Source organism: Bolinopsis microptera, chromosome 1 (genome assembly GCF_026151205.1).
Source record: "Bolinopsis microptera isolate Bmic1 chromosome 1, MBARI_Bmic_1.0, whole genome shotgun sequence".
Classification (NCBI taxonomy): Eukaryota; Metazoa; Ctenophora; class Tentaculata; order Lobata; family Bolinopsidae; genus Bolinopsis; species Bolinopsis microptera.
In genome coordinates, this window is record NC_087072.1 from 16,316,843 (window position 1) to 16,334,309 (window position 17,467).

Consider the following 17,467-nt stretch of genomic DNA (forward strand, 5'->3'; position numbering starts at 1 on the left):
CTGGGCTGATTACTGGAGACTGTGCTGGAAAACTTTGAACGATAGAGCTGTAAGATTGGAACTCCGCTTTCACTGAATCAGCAACTGAACTTGACACAGTTTTCTTCATCGCTTCAAGTTTCTCAGTCTTGCAAGCTGATAGCTCGGCCTGAACACTGATAACCTGCTCTTGCTTCTCAATTAACTGACCCTGAAGTCTGGTCAACACATTCTTATACGCTTCAACGGTCTCCATAAGATAGTTCGTATACTCAAAAGATCGACCACACACATCGACAATCTCCGGCTTATTCAGTCTGTTGAAGTTCTTAGCGTCCGCAATGTCCTTTAACTTTCCGTACGGCTTGCCAAATTTCTTCAGAGTCTCTTTGCTCCAGGTGAACATCTCATTCCACATGTAATTGATACTTTCCAAGTCCAATTCTGCCATCGTAAAGATCAGCACAACAAGCTAGCAGCGCAGTAGCGGTGCAATTATCAAGAGATAAGCAGTGCGATAACGAGAGCTAACAAATTTAAAACGGCAGTGAGAGTGTATTATCAAATATGATCTGAAAAAATGAAACAAAACGGATGAGAAATGACGAAGTCCAGTTAGGCCAAGCGACCTAAAGTGGGCTATTGGTCTATAATCTGTTCTAAATTAGGATTAGGCCATCCGTCCATTTTTTCAGTATACAGATACTTAGGTAGACCAATAGTACAGTTAGGCCAAGCGTCCTGTTAGGCTAACAGACCGGGTACCACATACATAAAAGCGACATGCGGCCATATATGATATAATTAAGTAACTCCAATTTCTCGTTGGGGTTATTAAGGGTTTGAGCAGCGATGTATGCTTAATATAAGCTATAGGCCGGGATTGAGTTAGGATTTGGGTCGGGCCAGAACAGGGTGTTATAGTTATGAATTATCCGTCAGAGCCATCCACAATCCGGAGAACGTGTTAAACTAAGTCACGTGATAGTTCAGTGTAGAATGACGCAACATCATCAGCTACTGACACTATAGCTCCCAAAGTGCAAAACGTAAGAATGACACAAATTTTAATTTGATATCAATGTCAATGATCATCCACATTTTAAAGTTTTTACTAGAACGTTTCTGATCCAAGTCGTTGATAAAATTATGGCAGTCTTATACTGTTATAGCTTTTACGGAAACGGACTACTTTAAAGTTAAACTATTAACTGGCTTTACTTACTTGACTAAAGGGCAAAGGCGGCTTCGCAACGTCTCAGGATCAGTGTCGATGCGAATTGTGTCCACAGAACTCTATCCGCCTTAAGTCCTCCAATTTTTTTTCAGACCCACAAGTCCCTGTTGTTGCTATCCATTAAATCTATTAAAGCGAGAAATTAATATCTTTAATCTTTAATCGAGAAATTAATATCTTTAATCTTAATATTTGACATTTGGAATTTACATTTTTAAGTATTTTTGAAATATTATAATTCAATTATTTACCCAACGTGATCTACTGAGAATCTAGGTGAACATAAGCATTAAATGCTTGAGAATATTCATGATTCAGATAAACCAATAGTCCGATTAATGAGAACAGCTAGGGAGGTCACAATCAGTCAGTCGAGGAAAATGTGTAGCTATATGAGATAAGTGTTCAAAACATGAACTGATCTGAATGGACCACAATACCTTATTTATCTCCCTGTTGATTTTGTATTAGCGTTAAATCCAATTAAGTTGTCCCAACTATACTACCAGGCTTTCGAATGGACCATGGGGTTCTCAGTTCTGCTGCCCAAGAAATAGCTAGAAAAAGAGGTAAACTGCATCTTGCGTATGTAAACTCACGTGCGCGTAGCACGCAAACTGCAGGCGATGAAAAAAGTGCACAAGAAATTAGGTCGCGCGCATTTAAACATATAAATCGAAACCGCCATAAATCAAAATTACTACAGAAGTACAGATCACAACACGGATTTGTTATTATGAGCAGTGAATCGATAAAAGTTTGATTGAATTTTTCATCAGGACCGTCTGTAATCTATATGGATCTGATTTATTAGACTAACGTTTGATGTTCTTGCAACCCTGACCAAACTTGAATTCTGATCAGGAAAAGCGAAATTATGGGAAGGCTAACAATTACATTACTGTATGAGGTGTCAAACTCTGGAGCACTATCCCAAAAGAAATGAACAACCAGACCTAGCTTCCAGATAGACGACAGCCCTTGTTTTTTGACACTATCGGTTACAGGATGATCTCCCAACCCGAAAATAAACAGCAGAAAATGAAAATTTTATAATCGCCAGGTAGAATCAGAGTAGATAACGCGATGACCGTGATGATGCCTAAAATCTAAACTCTTCAATATACTCCTCGATGCACAGATCTCTCGATTGGTACATATAATTATTTGGGTGAAAACACACCTAAAGTGTTGAACAGTCTGATCAAAAGATCCAGCCAGCCAACGAAAAAAAGACACATCTATATCTCATCATTCCATATGGACAGGTATAAAACATGATCTGTATGAATATGTGATGTTGTAGTGAGTACAAATCAAGTTAAATACATATATCAAATTATTTTATATAGCTGCCCTATTCATTTACAAAACAATAATTTACGGTAAAATAAAGCAATCTTGTGAGTCAGTGGCAATCAGTGGCCGGAATCAAGAAAAGTTAAACTAAATTTGAAAAGTGTGGTTACATTGTCATACTGCCAGCAGTTACCCCTAATTAAATAAAAAGTATACACACTGTTTGTAAGAAACTCTGATGAGTTAATTGCCCACTTCGTTCAATAATGTAAGTTTTATTTACAAAAACCTGATACAAATAATATGTCCCTCTCTTAATGAATGTTCTGAAGGGCTTTGTCAAACTCAATTTCTTTGTAGTGGAGATGCTCGTCTGATCTGACTAAGTTTTCTTGGAGAACTTCGATCTCTTCTTTCATCTTCTGGCGCTGAAATATACCAAAAGCTAGATTACAATTGACTTTCATACTTAAAATCATGTATTGTTAGTTAAACCGATTTAAAATCATAATATTCGAATAGTTAGAATGGTTTGAAGGAGTAACATTATCAATTTCAAAATATGTTTTTTCTTCCAGGAGTAGAACAGAATACGCGTCACTACTCACTAGAGTAATTCAAGAACATAATTTCACCTGATGTATCTTTTGCTTGTTCAATCGAAGTCTCTTTTCTTGTTGCAGAATTTCCTTCTCCTTCTTTGCCTTGTCTACCTCAGTCGCCATCAGATCAAACTGGTCCGTGTAGTACTGAAACAAAATTAGTTTTATTTTATCATGCACTGGTGGGTACTGAGATTTGTAAGGGATCATAAACTATTAAATCAGTTATAAGATATAAAAATATCTATAGATACTGACATTCTCTAACTCTTTCGTGTTTTTCTCATGTTTTATCCTTGCGGTTTCGTTATCTTCCTTGGCCAGTCTCTTGGCTTCCAGTAAGTTCTCTTTCTGAACCTTCAGTCCTGAAGATTAAGTAAACCCGATAATGTACACAATCGTAGAAATAGTTAAAGTGTCAGTTTTGTGTTTAGTAATTTTGACCACCTTGTTATAAAGAAGTCATAAGTGTATTTTTTTATCCGGGGGGGGGGGGGGGGGGGGGGGGGGCAGTGGAGTAACGAAGGGCCCCGCCGACCCTGCTGTGCGGCGGGTGCCGTCTTAGGGGGGGCCCCAAATCGTCGTTTGAATGTGGGACAATTTGGAAAAACTTAACTACTGTACTAGCAAAACTGCGCGTTTTGCTCTAGAAACACACTTTTTTAGATATTTTACCAGAGTATCCTGTTAAGGGGGCAGGGGGGGTCTTTATGAAATTTCTCTCGAAATTGATTTTATAGTTGTTTCTGATAGAGGGGAGTGATATCTATCTGCTGCTTTTGGTCCTATGGAAAAATATTGTTCCTAGCCGAATTTATTGCCGGTCAAAGGTCAGCGCTCATGAGTAATTGTATTGCGCGAGCGATTTTCAATCGCGCGCCCTGAAAATCGAGTCTAGAAATCTATCTTCTCCTACATTTTTTGAGCAATCACCTTGAAACTTTCAGGATATGTTCTGAGGACCATTTAGAAACTTCTGGTCGATCAGAATTTTGAGATAGGCCTTTTAAAATTTTTTAATCAATTTTGAAAATCCCGGACCTGGAAAAATCGTCAAAAAACGAGGTCCAAGATTTTCAAAATCGAATAAAAAATTTTTAAAGGCCTATCTCAAAATTCTGATCGACCAGAAGTTTCTAAATGGTCCTTAGAACATATCCTGAAAGTTTCAAGGTGATTGCTCAAAAGATGTGTAATTGTATTGCGCGATTGAAAATCGCTCGCGCAATACAATTACACATGAGCGCTGACCTTTGACTGGCAATAAATTCGGCTAATTTGTCCAATTTTAGGGAAGGGCGCCAAACGGGGAGGGGGTGCCAAAAGGGGGGCGCTTTTTCGGAAGGGGGGCGCAAACAGGGAACGTTACACCACTGGGGGGGTTGTAATGCTATATATAAAGCTACAAAGCTTTTCCCATTACATTAGGATTACAAAGTTGAAAACTGAAATAACCGACCTTTTTCGAATAGCTGCTTAAACATAACTTCTTCTTTATAACTTTTGTTGCACATTCTTGCTTTCGTCCTCCGACAGTAATCTTGGTGATACTTCCTAACCCGTGCAGTGGTGAGTTTCTTTTCTGAAAGAATAGAATTTTTATTTTCTACCTAATATTCAGCAATTTTTATCACTAATTATCAAAAATGGCAAGAAAGATCAAATGAAAAAAAAGTTCGTTACATTTGGATGAACTATCTAATAAAACTTTAAAAAGACCTCTTAATTTAGCTGTCAGCAAACGTTTTTCATCCTTGATAGCATTCTTATTGCTGACCCTATTGACAAACTCCAACTCTTTCTTCATCAGGTTCAGCAGCAACTCTTGTCTCCTCTCCTCTTCTTCTAGATGCTTCTTAATCAGCTTGGTCTTGCTACCGTCAGTCTGTGTCAGAGCATTGATCTGCTTAACTTGCTTGTTCCACAGAACCCTTGCTGTTTGTGGAGACACGTGTAGGTACGGAAAATCGTCCAGCATTTGTGGGAGAAGATAGTCTTGTATAACATTATTCGTGCTTTGTGGTCCAGATGCTTTAACTTCAGATTTTGTAGCATTGGGTTTAGTTTTAGATTGTGGTGTTTTCTTGATAAGTTTCTTCTTGGGTGGTCTAGGAGTGGTTCTTTGTTTGGTGATTTCTCGAAGTTTCTTTTTCTCTAAAACAAGCTGGTCCACCTTTTCTTTTAGCTCCTCCTCTAATATTCTCTTCTCCAATTCATATTCGAACCTCTGTTGTTCCATCAACTTGTTGGGATCTTCTGTTTCATCATTAGGTGAATCTGGTACGTTAAATCTAACCTGCCGCTTCTGCGACTTCTTGTTTCCACTCTGTTCCAGTAAAAATAACAACCTGGTTTTAATGCTTTCATCTAATTTCTGGTCAGGAGTTTTAGGGTACTCTTGGCTTTTCACCACATTTTGGTCAGTTTGAGTGGCAACTGGAGAGCTAACTCTGTACTCAGCCTTTGTTGGATATGGAGTGGACTGAGCAACACAGTCTCCTAGGTCTGAAACAGATGCTGCAAGCAAGTCATTCGTATTTCCTGTTGCTTCCAGTAATTCATCAGTGTCATTTACTTTACTAATTTGCTCTGAAGAAGCTGTGTAATCATGCACATTTACCCCATTCTTCTTTAATGCTTCAGATAGATTTGGAAGCTGATTGAGCCGGTCAAGTAAAGATGCTTTGTTCTTATTATCAATGCTTACTGTCAGGTCATCTGGCTCATAAGACATGGCCATTCCCTCCTTGTAACCAGCCAAGAAAGCTGACGTGTTACGAATTTCAGGCTCCACTATTATTTCATCAGTTGAATCTGATTCATCGTCAAATCTAAGTATTGATCTGATAGGGGATTCTGATAGAATTTCTTTAGTTGGCGTGTAAGTTTTGTTCACAACTTTGGGAGTTGCCTCTTCATCAGTGAGGTCAGATATATTCTGACTGTTGTCCCCATCACCATCCAGGATATATTCAACATACCCTGCTAGAATCTCTAGTAGATACTCGACTGAAAAGAAAGCTAATTTGCTAAGTTCTATTGATGTGAAAAAATGAAAGGAACCTAAAAACAAAAGTTTAGATCATGAGTTTCACATATTATATGCAACATTCTATCAAGGTTAGTGTCCTACAATATTGAAACCAACGCAACATCACAACATGTCAATTTTTATTTTTTATTTTTATAATACCAATACTGTAAAGTGTACCTGAGATCGGATCTCCGTGGACAACTTTGAGGCTATCAATGTGACTCAGATCAACTTTCAAAACATAATCTTGAAGATAGCTAAGAATTCTTGATATATTCAGGACATCATCTGTCTGACAGGTGGGATCTTTTATGCAACCTGTTGGCAGATGACCAAATATTCTCTCATAGATCTTTATGATGACAGTAGGGGTGACATGGACAGGGTCATCACCATAGACTTGAAGGAGTTTGATAACCGACTTGTCATAAACCATTCTTCTGAGTGAAATATAATGTAGTTATAATGAAACAATACGCTATGCATTTTGTGATCTCAAAAAGGGAAAAAAAGATATTTGATGCCATTTTTAGGAAGAAACCAATAATGTCCAAATGCTGAAACTAATTTCAGTACACACTTACAGGGAACATAAGTCAATAATTTATTCTATAAGTTACATTGATGTATACTGGAAAATTATTGGACTTCTGAAAATAAATTATTATATAATAATTATATTATTACTATTACTACTACTACTACTACAGTACTTTCACAATTCCTTAATTTTAACAAATTTTTCTGTTGAGATCATCTTGATGCCAGGTGGAGCAACATTTAATTAATTTAATTACCCAGCGCAGACTACTACTACTACTACTACTACTATGTCGGAACTAAGTCCGATCTACGCCAGATAGCCCCCTCCATATATCCCTGCCCCGCATCAGGGTTCGCAGTTCCTCTTTAGAGTTTGTCCCAACTTCCTTCAGTAACATAGACAAGTAGCTTTGTCTTGGTTGGCCTTGCTGTGCTCTACCGTGCCCAATAAGACTAAATCACTGGCAAGACGCAAGTAGCTCAGGATATCTGATGAGTGATGCAGTGTCCCGCCATTTTTAATCTACTGCTTCGTAACTTGTTTGACAGCCTTGGTAGGCTACCATACAAAGTTATATTGCTGACCTTGCCCTTCCATGAGATACCCAGCACCATCTTTGTGTATGTCCCGTCCAAACTTTTTTCTTGAGCATTTGTCAGTGTCCAGGTTTCTGATCCGTAGAGAAGTACTGACTCACAGTCGATGACTATTTAGTAAAACAAAGTATTTTTAGTAAAACAAAGTATTTTATTTAGGGGGGGGTGTCATGTCCGTCTATGTCCGCCTATGTCCTGTCCTTTTTGGATTCTATGAGACAACGGACGTGTTTTTTGGGACATTGGCGGACACGGACGGACATTGGCGGACTCGGACGGACATTGGCGGACTCAGACGGACATTGGCGGACCCGGACGGACATTTGCGGACCCGGACGGACATTGGCGGACTCGGACGGACATTGGTGGACATTAGCGGACAAACATTTTGAGAATTTTTCGCAACTTCTATGTATTATAATTTTGTACAAAATCACACTAAAGCTATTAATAGCTTTAACTTACCCAGGAGGAGGAGGAGGACTGAGGAGGATGACTCAGGAAGTGGAGGACTGAGGAGGAGGACTGAGGAGGACTGAGAAGGAGGAAGACTGAAGAGTACTGAAGAGTACTGAGGAGGATGGCTGAGGAGGATGGCTGAGGAGGATGGCTGAGGAGGATGACTGAGGAGGATGACTGAGGAGGATGACTGAGAGGGAGGAGGAGGATCAGGAAGACCCAGGAGGAGGAGGAGGAGGAGGACCCAGAAGGATGACCTAGGAGGAGGAGGAGAACTGAGGAGGATGACTGAGGAGGAGGAGGACTCATGAGGAGGACTGAGGAGGACTGAGAAGGAGGAGGACTGAGGAGGATGGCTGAGGAGGATGGCTGAGGAGGATGACTGAGAGGGAGGAGGAGGAGGAAGAGGAGGAAGAGGACTGAGGAGGAGGAGGAGAAGGACTGAGGAGGAGAAGGAGGACCCAGGAGGAGGAGGACCCAGGAGGAGGAGGACCCAGGAAGAGGACCCAGGAAAAGGCCCCAGGAGGAGAAGGAGGACTGGGGAGGAGGAGGGCTGTTGAGGACTGATGAGGATCAGGAGGACTGAGGACGAGGAGGAGCAGTAGGAGGAGGACTGAGGAGGGGAGGAGGAAGAGGACTGGGGAGGATCAGGAAGACCCAGGAGGAGGACCCAGGAGGAGGACCCAGGAGGAGGACTGAGGAGGACTGAGGAGGACTGAGGAGGAGGAGGACTGAGGAGGATGGCTGAGGAGGATGGCTGAGGAGGATGACTGAGAGGGAGGAGGAGGAGGAAGAGGAGGAAGAGGACTGAGGAGGAGGAGGAGAAGGACTGAGGAGGAGAAGGAGGAACCAGGAGGAGGAGGACCCAGGAGGAGGACCCAGGAAAAGGCCCCAGGAGGAGGAGGAGGACTGGGGAGGAGGAGGACTGTTGAGGACTGATGAGGATCAGGAGTTCTGAGGACGAGGAGGAGCAGTAGGAGGAGGACTGAGGAGGGGAGGAGGAAGAGGACTGGGGAGGATCAGGAAGACCCAGGAGGAGGACCCAGGAGGAGGACCCAGGAGGAGGAGGAGGACTGAGGAGGACTGAGGAGGACTGAGGAGGAAGACTGACGATGACTGAGAATGAGGAGGACTGAGGAGTACTGAGGAGGATGGCTGAGGAGGATGGCTGAGGAGGATGGCTGAGGAGGATGACTGAGGAGGATGACTGAGAGGGAGGACTCAGGAGGAAGAGGAGGAGGACTCAGGAGGAGGACTTAGGAGAAATGAGAAGGAGGACTGAGGAGAACTTAGGAGGAGGAGGAGGAGGACTGAATAGGAGGAGGAGAAGGAGGGGGACTGGGAGAGGACTGAGGAGGAGGAGGACTGATGAGAAGGATGAGGAGGAGGACTGAGGAGGAGGACTGAGGACCGAGGAGGAAGAGGAGGAGGATGAAGAGGAGGGGGAGGACTGAGGAGGAGGACTGAGGAGGACTGAGGAGGATGGCTGAGGAGGATGACTGAGAGGAAAGAGGAGGAGGAGGACTCAGGAGGAGGAGGAGGACTGAGGAGGAGGAGGACTGAGGAGGAGGACTGAGGAGGACTGAGAAGGAGGAGGACTGAGGAGGAGGAGGAGGAGGAGGACTGAATAGGAGGAGGAGGAGGGGGACTGGGGGAGGACTGAGGAGGAGGATGGAGGACTGAGGAGAAGGGTGAGGAGGAGGACTGAGGAGGACTGAGGAGGACTGAGGAGGAAGAGGAGGAGGACGAAGAGAAGGAGGAGGACCCAGGAGGAGGACCCAGGAGGAGGACTCAGGAGGAGGAGGAGGACTGGGGAGGGGAGGAGGAAGAGGACTGAGGAGGATCAGGAAGACCCAGGAGGAGGAGGAGGAAGAGTAGGAGGAGGAAGCATCTAAATGTTATTTCCATTTTTGTCCGTTTTTGTCGGACTGTTGAGGACTGATGAGGAGGACTGAGGACGAGGAGGAGGAGTAGGAGGAGGACTGAGGAGGGGAGGAGGAAGAGGACTGAGGAGGATCAGGAAGACCCAGGAGGAGGAGGAGGAAGAGTAGGAGGAGGAAGCATCTAAATGTTATTTCACTTTTTGTCCGTTTTTGTCCATTTTTGTCCGCTCTATTTTTTGTCTGTTTTGAAAATATAGGGTACCGAACGGACAAAAAACATGATCCCCCTATAACAGCAAAATTTTATTTAGCAATTTAGGTGTCCATTAATGTCCGCTTATGTCCGTCTATGTCCGTCTATGTCCGCCTATGTCCGTCTATGTCCGCCTATGTCCGCCTATGTCCGCCTATGTCCTGTCCTTTTTGGATTCTATGAGACAAGCGGACATAGACGGACGTGACACCCCCCCCCCCCCCCCTATTTATTAGCAGTGCAATCAATTCATGTGATATAATTATAAGAATATAATAGTATGTCACACCTATTTAACTGTTACGTTTGAGTAGTCGTGCCATGGCTAAATCTAACTAGGACCAGTGGTGTCACATTTTATAGGTGAGTCTAAGTGACACAAATGGAAAATTTTAAGAAAAGACGGATCAAAACACAGATCCAAGGACAAGGAGATCAGACCCAACTGCAGGACCATACATGCTAAAGGTTCCAGTTGTCCAGGAAACTGTACGTAGCTGGTCAACTAGTTTTGAATTCAGACTAGGCTTGATGAGTTCTGGGGTTTCTAGAGGTAAGATTTGATGGTGCCAGGTTTATCCAGGCGGACATGGAAATTATGCGAGGAATATATAGGTATATAAGAATCATATCAATATAAAAATAGATCCAAAAATAGATCCAAAGATTCACACGGCAGTCAGGGAACTTCCAGACAGGATGCTTTTGAAACAGGTATAATCAGCGCTTTTGTAATTAATTGTATGCTTTTGTAATTAATTGTAAAGAGGTAAGGTGCTATAAGGCATCACCCTATAAAACACCCGCAAGTATCTTGAACAATTCTGTTTCTCCGTCACGCCTGGAGTTAGGACTTTGGACATTCTCTTCTCGTAAATGAGCCAAATCAGCTCTACGATTTTGACTGGAATGCCGTAAGCTCTTAGAATCTTGAACAATTTCCCACGATGTACACTGCCGAAAGCCTTCTTAAAGTCTATAAATGTCAGAACAGCTGGCAGTTTCCGACTCACGACACCTTCTATTAGTGCAGACTGTATATAAAAATGAATAGAATCTCATCGTGTTGATACTGAATAACCTGGAGCTTTCAAGACGACAAAGACCCTCGCCTTTGAAAGTGCGCGGCTCCCCTGGATCGTAGAAACTTTTACTGGGCCGCGCTCAGCCTGTTAATGAACATAATAGCCTGGGGTCCTCAGGTAAAGAAACTTTACATAGTGAAACGACCGTGGGGGTCACGACGTGATACAACTAGATTCAATGTATTTTTAATTGATGATGTCATGTCAACCCTTCCGAATTGAAATCGTAACCCTGCAACTATTCGCGGCGAAGCAAGAATGCTAGTTTGCGCGTTAACGGTTGATACTCGTAAAATATCTGTTCCATATATTGGACCAACTCCAAACTCGGCGCGCGTCCTGGTAGGTTGTAAACCTACAATGTACAAGTTTGCGCGGCGCGTCGAAGCGGCAAAGTCCTCCAATGTATTTTGAACGCTAATTCCAAACTCTGAATCAATAATCAACCGCGGGCGCCGCGCGACTTGATTTTAATCGTTCTGTGTACAGTACATGCTTATACGTTTTTGTTTTATTGTTTATGCTAGAAAGCTGTGGGATTTAATTGTGAAAGTAAGCTACACCAATGTTACCTGGGGACATCAGGCTATCACGATGTTCATAAACATATGGAGATTAGACTTAGAGAATAAAAATTATATTAGGCGGAATGACAGGCTGAGTGCGGCCCAGTATGTTGAATTGATGACCATTGTTAAAGAAAGCGCTACTTCGAATAAATTTAGACTAGTAACATCCGTCAACTCAGTATGCAGTAACACCAATGTTTGTAGCGCGATGCGTTACTGTGCCGCGCCGCGCACTCAATAAGGCTTCTCACAGCGACGAGATGCGCTACTGATCGGCGAGATGCGCTACTGTGCCGCGCCGAGCTGCCATGAATTGACACCGTCAATTAACACCAATGTCAAATGTTGAATGTATTTTTAAGCTCATTTCAGTGGCAATTAGATTCCCATAGCCATGTTATGGAATTAAACTGGAATTTTTAAACTGGAATTAAATTTGAAATTACCAAGAAGAACACTAACGGACTCGTTTTGGCTATACATCAATTCATAAATAAATGTTATGTGTATACGCGTATTACTGGGCTGCGCTCAGCCTGTCATTCCGCCAAATCTTTATTCGGTTATATATTCGGTTATATATTCGGTTTATATGTTAATGAACATAATAGCTTACCTGAGGACCCCAGGCTATTATGTTCATTAACGAATAAAGATTTGGCGGAATGACAGGCTGAGCGCGGCCCAGTAACATAATAGCCTGGGGTCCTCATGTAAATACGCGTACTGCGGTCACGCGCTACTGCAAGCGAGAGGGCTCTGGTTAGAGCAAGCAATTATATTTGGAAAAAATAGTCATTCAGGCCCATGGCCAGCTAGAGAATTCGGTTGAAAAAGTTACGTGACAGTTGCAGTCGAGTGTAGATTAATTAATCATCATCCTTATCTCACGTTGTAGGCCCGCCGCACTGCTTTCGCCTTGCAGACGCATGACCTATGATGAATGACAGATGTTACTCGTAGATATCAAATTTCTTCGAAGTAGCGCGCCCGCTTTCTTTTCGAAATGTTAGCGCGCCGGGCTAGTTTGACCATTGTTAATCATTAATGATTTGGCCCGGCGCGCGCTACTTCGAAGAAATTTAGACAATCAGTAAGATCCGTCGACAGGCTAGTCCATTAACAATTCATATAAACAATGGAAAAGGTGAGTGGTGACCCCCTTTGCTTCATCGAGCGTGCTAAATCACTCTACAGTCGATCTTCGAGATTGTTCTAAAAGGGCCCCCGACATGTTGAAACCAACTTCAATCGATGTATTTTCGGACGCTGATTCCGAATCACCCCTCATGTCATGACATAGGGTTAAAATGCTCCCCTGACGAGATATTGGCGAAAAACTGTCTCGATCACGTGATATGACCGTATAAGGAAGTTAGTCTAACTCTAAATTCTCGTTAGGGTTAGGGTTTCAGCATATACTTTTGTTAAGGATTGGGTTAGGGTTAGGGTTGGGATCAGATAAGAGGGTTAGGGTTTCGAATAGTCGTTCAGGACCAGCTAGAGAACGAACGGGTTGAAAAAGTCACGTGACACTGTCACAGATCGAGATGCTGCGATAATTGCGCAACTCCTCTTCATTGGATCCAATTACACGTGATACACTATATTATTCCATATAAGGCCTGGTCAGGAAACTTGAGCTCTGGTGACGTCACGAGATATCCTAGTCAGCATTCGACACGTTACGAATGTGATCACGTGACCAAGGATTTACGAATCAAGGTCACGTGATAGGATTGGCGGTCACGTGACTTCAGTTATCCCTTATATGGCACAAGTAGCTGCAACTGATCAGCTCTTAATTGGGCTGCAATCATTGACAGGCCTATAATTACTCATTTTTCAATGACCGATATCTCGATTTTTAATATGATTAGAGCGTAAAACGAATGCTTCCCGGAATCAGCACAATGAAGAGAACAAGATCCTGTTGGATTCTCAATTATTCATCACCCACCGGTAGTCCCTACGTGACAGTCGAGTGTAGAGTGATTAATCATCATCCTTGCATCATTCCATTCAGTATCGGGGTACTGAAAGTCACGATATTAAATTGATTGTATCATGTATCACGTCGTGACCCCTTGTCATACGTTGTATGACCCGCCGCGCACGAGTGTGCGGCTCCTCCTGTATCGTATAAATTCTACAGGGGTATAGTGAAACGACGATGGGGTCACGACGTGATACAAGTGACGGCCACGGTCGTTTCACTATGTCCTTTCACCCTATAGTGTCTACGGGACAGGGGGAGCCGCGCATGCTGAGCACTCGTGCGCGGCTCCCCCTGTATCGTCGAAACTCTACTATAGTGAACCGACAGTGGGGTCACCACGTGATACAAGGTCATACAACGTATATAACCGCGCATTCGCGTGCGCCTACAACGTGAGGCAACTGCAAGAGCTTGCTATTCATGCTAAAAGTGTTGAACCGCTGAACGTGTGACATACAAATTGTACACTTATCTTCGAGCATAATGAAGATCACGGGCACGTACTTGGAAAAGTTGTGGCCGTTTTTATGACCTAAAATTGAAAATTAACCATGTACACGTATCGCATTATTGTCGACATGACAAACGAAATTAGCAAAACATGATAATTTTGAATAACATACAATTAAAACATACAAATTTCTGGAATGAACTGAAAATCAAGTTTGATTTCTCCCAAGCTGACTGAAAAAAAATAGAACACTTTATCTGCATGCTGTGCAGATTTATATAAAGTTTATTTAAGCTTTAAGAACATCTTATCCGTTAATATTCACAATCAATTCTGTAAGAAGTTAACGATAGTGTTTAGTGGTGGTTCATGAGTTAAGTGGGTTGCCATGTTCCATCTATCATCTAATTCTATGTATCGAGGGTTAATCTTTGTACGCAATACCGCTCGGTTAAATTTAGGTCAGACTAGTAATCGTTTTGTAGATAAACTTAGCAATTTTGACTTCAGAATCATCGACTATATTTGTTCAGGATCTGAGGAATGTACCCTTGCATGTTCATCTCTAAAGTTTGCCTAACTGGTTTAAGATTAATCGACATCATAGTATTATTAAAATCAGACCACATTTCTCGAAATTTGAGCTAATGGAATGTTGAGGAACTTACTAAACTAATAGACTTTGCCATGAAAAGTGGTGAGCTCTTGCTAATTGCTAATGCTATAATGTAGATGACTATTTTGACAAGCACGATGTATCTTAAATATCTTATAATTTAATTGTTTGAGTAGAGCAAGGTGATTATTATACATTTATTAGTTTCTCTTATACTGTAGACAGTAGACACCACTGTCAGTGGACCACTTTTCTTTAGACTTAAATATCTTTTTTACCAGTTTTCCAGAAAACGACACTGAACATGTGACATGCCACATGGTCATGGTTCACAGTATTGAAGTTGTATAAAACGAAGCATAATATACCATGTAAGTTATCCAGACTCGTGTAGCCCAGCATATCAAGGAAGAAAAATGCCATCACTACAGTTACTAGTCGCATTACACTATAGCATAGCTTTTCCATTACACCAAGTGATGTGTACCAATTAAAATGAGGGTGGAACATCATTCGGCTCATAATGGCGTTATTGAGGATGTTATTAAAACAGTACAGCTGACCACAAAAAGTTCATTTATTCCAAGTTTGACTTAAATACCCTCCAGGTTGAACAATGATTTAATTCTCGACAGGATATTTCGTCGTCTATTTTCCTTTGACAAAACCAGCTCCTGCTTATAATACATTGTCATTTTTCAATCTTAGCATTCCTTCGTTTGAGAGATCAGAACAGTCAAAGCTCTAATTCCACGTAGAAGCTATTGCGATGGCTGAAGGATGGCTTATTCCGAGGACGTTAACGCTCTGTTCTGGCGCGTACACATTTAATAAGAGCGCGATAATTAAGCTGGACATAAAAGGGGACCAGCACACCTACATCGCAGGTTTCACCTTCATGCTGGGTCTACAAACAGTGCTGCTCAACATGTACGTGTTAGGCTACTACAGGGAGAAGAGGGAGGGGGTATTCCCCCTGTACTACTTCATCACCACGCTCTGTAACAGTATCCTGGGTCTGGATGCTGTCATCCACACCATCCTCCTCCTCCTCTACGTGCTCTACTCCCCTGAAGACACCCCAGGGTCCCAGAAACTCTTCAACTACCTCATATTTGTTACCTACACGCTCACCTCCACTGCTAGGAACTCCAAGTTGGTCTACAATACTATTCTCATATCGATGAGAGCAGTCAAGTACTGCAGTCCCACTCATGTCTTCTCAAGGAGGACAAGCTCTGCTGTTATCTTACTGTTCCCCATTGGCTGGATGCTGTTTTTGGCGGGAACTCTCGACTTCCAGTTCGCTCTTCCAGCAGAGGTACGGTTTAGTCACTCTAGGCTTATACTTTTATACGACTACTAGGTACTTTTTACTTGTGGTTGGTATAAGAAATAAGGCAGCTTCTTCATTAATATAAATATTGATATCAAATAAATATTAATATTTCTTCATTTAAATATAAATATTATTTTACTATCACAACAATGAACACATGTATAGTAGAAGTTAACAGTTTTACCTAAAGCATTCTGCTTGACTTGTGCTTTTCATCAAACTTAAAACTTGACCACCAATCAATCTACCAGGTAAACATGCAACAGTACATCTACTACCCAGAGCGAAACACTAAGAAAAATAGTCTCAGGATAGTGTCCATATGTATCCTGTACGTCCTGCCTCTAGGCATCATACTCACCAGTCTGGCAGTGTGTCTCTACAAACAGAGACAGAAACACAGAGCGGACTACCTGCACAAACTCAAGGCAGATCAAACTTACAGAGGTGTGGTCCAGCAGCCAACATACGGTCAGAGCAAGGTTACAGATGTGGCTCTGACGGCTCTGTTACTGGCATGTTACCTGCCTTATGTGGTCCTCATGCTAATCGATGTTGCTTACCCTAAATCCGACAAAAGTAAGTTGAAAACCCTTGTCAATCCATTGTTATTTTGTACGAGGCTGACCTTTTGTTTCATACAAATCATTTAGAGAAAAACATGAGGCCAACCATGTACTATTGTTCACTTGGTTATATTGAATCATTGTTGGATTTTATTATCATACTATCGTCTTTCATAGCGCCGATATTGGACTTATCACAATTGGAATAATGATGTCCATATTCATATTGTATATAGTATATTGTGTTACAATTAATTTCATTTCAAGTAGAACACATTATAATTGATAATTATGTCTAACAATTTCAGAGCCGAACTGCACCATCTTGTTCATTACGGGTGTAATCCTGCCCTTCATGAACTCTGCCTTCGATCCGGTCATCTTCATCACTTATAACGTGGAGATGTCCGGCCGGATTTCACTCCGGATGCGCACATTCTCCGGCTCGTGCTGTAACTTCAGAAGAAGGCACCCGGTTAACGTCCGGTTCGATGTGGACCCTGGGATACGGACGATGACTTTGGGAAACAGCGAGAGGGCGAGGGGCAGCATGTGCATTATGAAGAGATGGGAAGACCCCGCTGTTATCGAGTACAAGGATTCGTCGGGCTCGGAGAGCGACAGCAGTTTGGAGAGCTTCGAGCACTATGTAAAGAAACACAAATCTAGAAGGTACAGATAAGGCACATGTTCCGTGTTAAAACAGCTACTGAGACATGGCTTCAGACCAAGTCCTTCTCACCACGTTCAAACCGGGGTCGAGGGCAAGAGAGCAACAACTTCAAAGATGGAAGGGAGTGATGACTGTGATAATGATGACTGTACAACAATTTTACGAAAAGTCTGAAGTGATTTGATGAATTAATGAATTAATGTTATCTATATATATATTGTAAAATTACTATTCTATTTACCGATTTAATTATTGTAACATTAATTAAGCGTCTAGTCAAACT

The 17,467-nt window shown here is 42.1% G+C and overlaps 3 protein-coding genes across 5 annotated transcripts in view; 1 reads left to right on the plus strand and 2 right to left on the minus strand.

Annotated features, from left to right (window-relative positions):
- The window catches only part of LOC134825994 (polypeptide N-acetylgalactosaminyltransferase 1-like), a 56,900-nt gene extending 55,556 nt beyond the window's left edge, over positions 1–1,344 (minus strand). For all 3 annotated transcript variants that reach the window (XM_063838233.1, XM_063838230.1, XM_063838232.1), the window contains exon 1: positions 1,205–1,344. The gene's annotated coding sequence lies outside the window, so the exon portion shown is untranslated. The remainder of the gene's footprint in view (positions 1–1,204) is intronic.
- Positions 1,345–1,609: 265 nt separating this feature from the next.
- On the minus strand, positions 1,610–6,601 carry LOC134819266 (centrosomal protein of 95 kDa-like). The gene is made up of 6 exons (XM_063829102.1): positions 6,329–6,601; positions 4,837–6,126; positions 4,577–4,699; positions 3,376–3,482; positions 3,151–3,264; positions 1,610–2,943 (listed from the first exon to the last, which is right to left on the minus strand). Exons 1-6 carry the CDS (start codon positions 6,585–6,587, stop codon positions 2,830–2,832), a joined length of 2,007 nt encoding a protein of 668 aa, XP_063685172.1. The 5' UTR covers positions 6,588–6,601; the 3' UTR covers positions 1,610–2,829.
- An 8,713-nt stretch (positions 6,602–15,314) lies between these two features.
- On the plus strand, positions 15,315–17,410 carry LOC134814029 (uncharacterized). The gene is made up of 3 exons (XM_063822007.1): positions 15,315–15,927; positions 16,197–16,524; positions 16,820–17,410. Exons 1-3 carry the CDS (start codon positions 15,376–15,378, stop codon positions 17,191–17,193), a joined length of 1,254 nt encoding a protein of 417 aa, XP_063678077.1. The 5' UTR covers positions 15,315–15,375; the 3' UTR covers positions 17,194–17,410.
- The last annotated feature ends 57 nt before the right edge of the window (positions 17,411–17,467 follow it).

What these genes read in the sequence shown, in the direction of transcription:
- LOC134819266 (XM_063829102.1), bottom strand. Translation starts at nt 6,587, where the DNA reads ATGGTTTATGACAAGTCGGTTATCAAACTCCTTCAAGTCTATGGTGAT. An exon ending in CCACGGAGATCCGATCTCAG is followed by an intron (nt 6,127 to 6,328) that starts GTACACTTTACA and finishes CTTTCTTTTCAG; the next exon opens with TCGAGTATCTACTAGAGATT. An exon ending in ACACGAAAGAGTTAGAGAAT is followed by an intron (nt 3,265 to 3,375) that starts GTCAGTATCTAT and finishes ATTTTGTTTCAG; the next exon opens with TACTACACGGACCAGTTTGA.
- LOC134814029 (XM_063822007.1), top strand. Translation starts at nt 15,376, where the DNA reads ATGGCTGAAGGATGGCTTATTCCGAGGACGTTAACGCTCTGTTCTGGC. An exon ending in AGTTCGCTCTTCCAGCAGAG is followed by an intron (nt 15,928 to 16,196) that starts GTACGGTTTAGT and finishes TCAATCTACCAG; the next exon opens with GTAAACATGCAACAGTACAT. An exon ending in TTACCCTAAATCCGACAAAA is followed by an intron (nt 16,525 to 16,819) that starts GTAAGTTGAAAA and finishes TAACAATTTCAG; the next exon opens with AGCCGAACTGCACCATCTTG.